Raw genomic sequence first — 5,461 nt, 5'->3', positions numbered from 1 at the left:
GGCCATAGTTCCCCCATGCTGGCTCAGGAATTCTGGGAGTTGAAGTCCACCAGTTATGAGGGGGCCATAGTTCCCCCATGCTGGCTCAGGAATTCTGGGAGTTGAAGTCCACCAGTCATGAGGGGGCCATAGTTCCTCCATGCTGGCTGAGGAATTCTGGGAGTTGAAGTCCACCAGTCATGAGGGGGCCATAGTTCCCCCATGCTGGCTCAGGAATTCTGGGAGTTGAAGTCCACCAGTTATGAGGGGGCCATAGTTCCCCCATGCTGGCTCAGGAATTCTGGGAGTTGAAGTCCACGAGTCATGAGGGGGCCATAGTTCCCCCATGCTGGCTCAGGAATTCTGGGAGTTGAGGTCCACAAGTCATAAAAGAGCCAAGGTTGCCTACCCCTGCACTAAGTGAAGGGTTTGTGGGACATATATGGGGCAGCACCGAGACGGGAGAAGCCCCACAGAGCGAAGCAAATCCACCCTGTGTGCAGCCCCCACCCCAGGCTGGGTAAGAGTCAGCTGCGGCCCCACCGAATGCCAAGGCGAGCTGCTTCTACTACCCCCTCCCCACTAAAGTAAGCCTCCTTCCCCGAAGCCCCTGCTGCGGCAGAGGCCACCGACTCACTGGCTGGCTTCTGAGTTCCAAAATGCAGCTCGAGGTCCAGGTACTTGACCATGTCGCTCAGCTTGTCGTAGTCAGAATCCTCCCCGAGCTAGGAAGGAAGGAAGGAAGGAGCCGTCAGGCCAAGAGCCAAACCCACCCTCGGTGTTGGAATATAGCATAAGTCACTCCATCTTGTAACCTTCAGTATGCTTAATCTTACATTCTTTATGCTTACGTGTTAGGTTGCAATTAGCAGCTGCACACACGTAGAACAGAGTACAAAGGGACAAGTCAAAAGTGCTGTCTACACAAGTTATAATATTATCACTTCCTGATAAGACCTTACAGTGCGAACCATAATGGCAACTTTTACTGTGAACTGTTAGTCGCTTATGCCATGTATTAGATAAGATACATTTTGTAAAACTTTGGCTGTCTCTAACCCCAGCTCACCCCCCTGCTAAAGCCTTCTGCCTGCAATTTGCTTTGATGTATGCTAATAAAAGAGAGCCAGGGGGAGAGACTTCACTTGTGGATTTCTTCTCTCTCGACTCTCATCCGAGGCAGCTTTGTGTCTGTCTTTTTCTTTACCATGAGAGTCCGTCACACCTCGGCTCTTCAAAGGGCCCTTGGTGCTGGGCTCCCTGGCCGATGCCCATTCGGCCCAAGTGCCGGCTGCCCAGCACTTCGCATTAACCCCCCCCAACCAAGCAGAGGGTGGCCCCAAGGCCACAAAGGAAGGACCTCAAGGGAACCCGAAGGAGGAGCTACTGACAAGCTCGCCCGCCTCTCCCCAAATGGCCAGGCCTGCAAGAGGAATGAGCAGTTCTCTTTGGGGGCCAAATAGCGCTTATTGACCTCTCACTCCCCCCCCCACCAAAGCAACAAGAGGACAATCTGCAGAAAAGGGTGGGGCATCTCCCTGCCCAAACAGCTTTACAACCGAGACCCCTGGGTTTGAGACTGCCCAAAATACAGCTCATCTGCTCTTTTCGTAACCATAGAAATGTACACGGAAAGAACAGGGAAAGCTTAGCACAGCGTTTAAAATAATGCCACTAATTGGCATAGGTTGCTGCAGGGTGTGCACCCTTCAGGCTTTCCATCAGGCAGAATGGAAAGCCCAGAGGGTTTCCACAAAGCAGGAGTCAGGGTGGGACAAGGTGGGGATGAGCTGTCAGGCAGGAAAGACCAGGTCCGCACATGATTTACTGCCAATGCGCAGGAATCTTCTCAGCTAACGGTCAGCACTTGGATAAGGGTCAATGGCACTCAAGAGGGATTGACCTAGTTGGCTTGTGGCTATGTAGGGATTCTAGGCTGATCCCTCTTTTCACTCCGCCCTCTCCCCGGGTCCAGCCGTTCCTTCTCCCACACGTGTACCTCCATTGGGGGTTCTGATCCTACCTGACCCCAGATGGTGCCTTCCGAGTTCTCCACCTGCTCCCAGCGCAGCCGCTTAACACTCATGTGGTTGGACTCGCTCCTGCGGTGAATACTTCCTTGCAGCATTGGAGGGGGCACGCAGGGCATTGGGGGAGGAGGGGGCGGGGGAGGAGGCGGGGGCAGCTGGGCTGTGGGATGGGGGCCGGAGGGAGCACTCTGGGCCGCTTCGGTGGCCCTGGGCTCTTTCTGGGGGTCACGGAACTGTGGAGGTCTGGGGGGTGGGCTGATTGGAGGCGGGGGGAGGTGGTCTGACAAGATGGAGTAGGTCAGGGAACTCCCTTCGCTGCTGCTCAAGCCCTCGCTGGCACTGCTGCGGTCATTGGCCATGTAGCTGCCCTGGTCATCGTGGAAACTCATCTGGGGAGAGAAGAGCAGGGGTAGGAAGGTAAGGCACAGGGCATCCCAACTTCACAAGCACATGGCATTATTTGTGGACAGGTTCAGAGGGGGCACCTTTTTACCAGAAAAAGGGAGCAACACATTTAACAGACAAATGCCACTTCCCATCTTCACCCTTAGAGAGGATGATTATTTTCAGAGCTGTTGGTCTGTAGTATTCCTTGCACCCCACGTCACAAATAAGGTTGCAATGGGAAGTCAATCGTGACCAGCATGTGGTTGGATCAGGCCTTCGCCTTAAGGGTTTTATTGGTTTTATTGGTTGGACAGAGCTTTTTTGGGGGGGGTCATTCTTATGCCACCACTGGCAAATTGGCACATCTGATGGGCACATTAAGATGGCCAGGACAAGGCATCTTCCTCCTGTGGTCTCCACATGCCTGCCCAAGGAGATGCCTACCTGGAAGAGGCTTTCCTGTCCTCAGAAGTATTTCGAGATGATTAAAGGTCTCTGGAGACTAAAACCTATGAAGAACGACTGCAGGATTTGGGTTTGGCTAGTCTGGAGAAAAGAAGGGCTGGGGGGGGGGGACATGATAGCAGTATCCCAGTATTTGAGGGGCTGCCACAAAGAAGAAAATAGGTCAACCTATTCTCCAAAGCACCAGAAGGCAAGACAAGAAACAATGGGATGGAAACCAATCAAGGAGAGAAGCAACCTGGAATTAAGGAGAAACTTCCTAACGGTGAGAACAATTAATCAATGGAATAGTTTGTGTTCAGAAGTTGTGGGTGCTCCAGCACTGGAAGCTTTTAAGAAGAGACTGGACAGCCCCTTGTCTCAAATGGTCGAGGGTCTGCTGCTTGAGCAGAGGATGGGATTAGGTCCCTTCCAGCTCTATTCTGATACCTGCTTAATTCCTCCTGAGGTGTCCAGAGTCTAAGGTCAGAAAGTCAGGATGGGGACCACAATGGTGTGTTTGAAACTCTGCTTGCTTTTTATGTGTATTCCCTGCTTCAATCATAGTTCTGGCCACCATCTTGACTTTTGACCACATCCTGTGGACACCTCTTGTTCACCCTGGAGAGGAGCTGCTGTTTTCCCAGGTAGAACACACAGCGGCATCTTCTGGCCTTTAGAACGGGAAGAGCCAAAATCAAGGGTTTCTTTTTATTATTATTGGAAGCTGAAGGAGACAAAAAAAAAAGTTTGTAGCTGCTTAAGACACCCACTTCAGGTTTGCAAAACTCCTTTTTGAAATAGGTCCCAGTCCTTTCCACATTCAAAGTGTGCCCCCCCCCAATAGACAACTCAACACCTAAGAGGCCAAGTTTACACTCTGCTCCTTTAGACCAAGAGTGTCCAATCTTGGCAGTTGGCTGGGAAATTCTAGGAGTTGAAGTCCACAAGTCTTGGAGACCTCTGCTTTAGAGGATTATTTTGGCCTGCAAAGACTTCCAATTTGGCTGGTGAAATCTTTCACTCTTGTGTCTGTATTTTAACTCTCTTTCCATCTGTTAATCACACAGCCTTTCAAGTGGCATTTTATGTTTCAGTAAACAAAATAAAGACACATTTGGCTTCCCCCCAAGCCTGTTGTTTTTCTCTTCCTTTTGATGTTTACTAGCACACAGATGGCTCCAAATTGTCAAACTGAAAAGTTGTTACAACCGGTCCCATAAATATGTTGCCGTAAGAAGAATCCTGACAAATGCATCTGCATAAAATCTGATTCGCCTCTCATATACAAAATTTTCCTCTCATATATAGATACAGAATAACAGAGTTGGAAGGGGCCTTGGAGATCTTCTAGTCCAACCCTGTACCACAGCAGGAGATCGTACTACACCATTCGAGAGAAATAGCTGTGTCCAGACATAGAACACAAAATAGAATAATAGAGTTGAAAGGGACCCTGGAGGTCTTCTAGTCCAGTCCCCTGCTTGAGCAGGAGACCCTATACTGTTTCAGACAAATGGCTATTTAGTCTCTTCTTGAAAGCCTCCAGTGATGAAGCACCCACAACTTCTGGAGGCAGGTTGTTCCACTGATTGATTGTTCTCTCTGTTAGGAAATTTTTCCTTTGTTCTAGGTTGCTTCTCTCCTTGAATAGTTTCCATCCATCACTTCTTGTCTTGCCTTTTTGGTACTTTGGAAAATAGTTTGACCCCCCTCATCTTTTGTAATTTATCAAATGAGGGAGGGATCCAGGCCTTGGACCCTGACCCAGAGCCTTTGGGTTCTCTTGCCTGGCTTGGCATTAGCCAGAATTGAGCAAAATCTGTCACATCAACTGGGACCGTTTGGAACCCAAAGATCTTAAAACAGCTCCAAAGAAAAGTCCCTTCCAAGTTGAGTGAGTGACCCCAGGGCCACAACTCTGCAGATCTTGGGGTTGCCTATGGAAAGATGGACTCCTGGAATATTTTTCTTCTTCCCAGATTCACTTCCAGGTCTCGGATTCCTCAGTGGCCTCCCATCCCAGCACGAACTAGGCAGGAGATCAGCCAAAGCTTGCAAGATGCTTCCATTCCGCTCTCACACAGGAATTTGCATTCAGGAGAGAACTGAGGTCACCCAGATCTTTGTGGACGGGTCTTTTGGGGTTTTAGCAAACATTCTTGTTTCTGCAAGAGTGTCTGAAGGGCAGTGCATGGGCGTGGAACCTGTGGGTGGTTCCTAGGTGCTGAGAAATCAGAAAGCCAGACACAAAGGCACCACCTGCCTCTTCCCAGTGCAATAATGCTGGAGTACAAGAATGATAAAAGAGATAAGCAGGGCCTGCCTCATTTTCTAGCCTGGGGGGGCATGGCGCTGCATTTGTGCTGTTTGCAAGAAAAGACTGGCACACAGTTTGTCCAGAATGGCACGAGGGCTCCTGTATTATTATTATTATTATTATTTAAACTTATATGCCGCCCTTCTCCCTATAGGACTCAGGGCGGCTCACAGCATATTAAAACACACAAACGTCATTCCCCATAAAACCAATTAAAAACCAAATATTTGTCGCTGTATAGTTAATTAAGATTCAAATTAAAATTATCCCTATTTAAAATTCTCCCTAGGCCAGACCCGCT

At 49.5% G+C, this 5,461-nt stretch overlaps 1 protein-coding gene across 1 annotated transcript in view; it reads right to left on the bottom strand.

Moving 5' to 3' along the window:
- Nucleotides 1-5,461, bottom strand: part of GRID2IP (Grid2 interacting protein) — a gene marked incomplete at its 5' end in the record, with an annotated part of 44,588 nt that overhangs the window by 22,090 nt on the left and 17,037 nt on the right. Inside the window, 2 exons of the mRNA XM_015825982.1 lie at nt 617-704; nt 2,003-2,398. Of these exons, the coding sequence (XP_015681468.1) occupies nt 617-704; nt 2,003-2,398 (484 nt within the window). The remainder of the gene's footprint in view (nt 1-616; nt 705-2,002; nt 2,399-5,461) is intronic.

The sequence above is a fragment of the Protobothrops mucrosquamatus genome, unplaced genomic scaffold (assembly GCF_001527695.2).
Source record: "Protobothrops mucrosquamatus isolate PMUCROS unplaced genomic scaffold, P.Mucros_1.0 scaffold2910, whole genome shotgun sequence".
Taxonomy (NCBI): Eukaryota; Metazoa; Chordata; class Lepidosauria; order Squamata; family Viperidae; genus Protobothrops; species Protobothrops mucrosquamatus.
The sequence above is the reverse complement of the archived record's forward strand: the minus strand, read 5'-3'. Positions and strand labels throughout refer to the sequence as shown.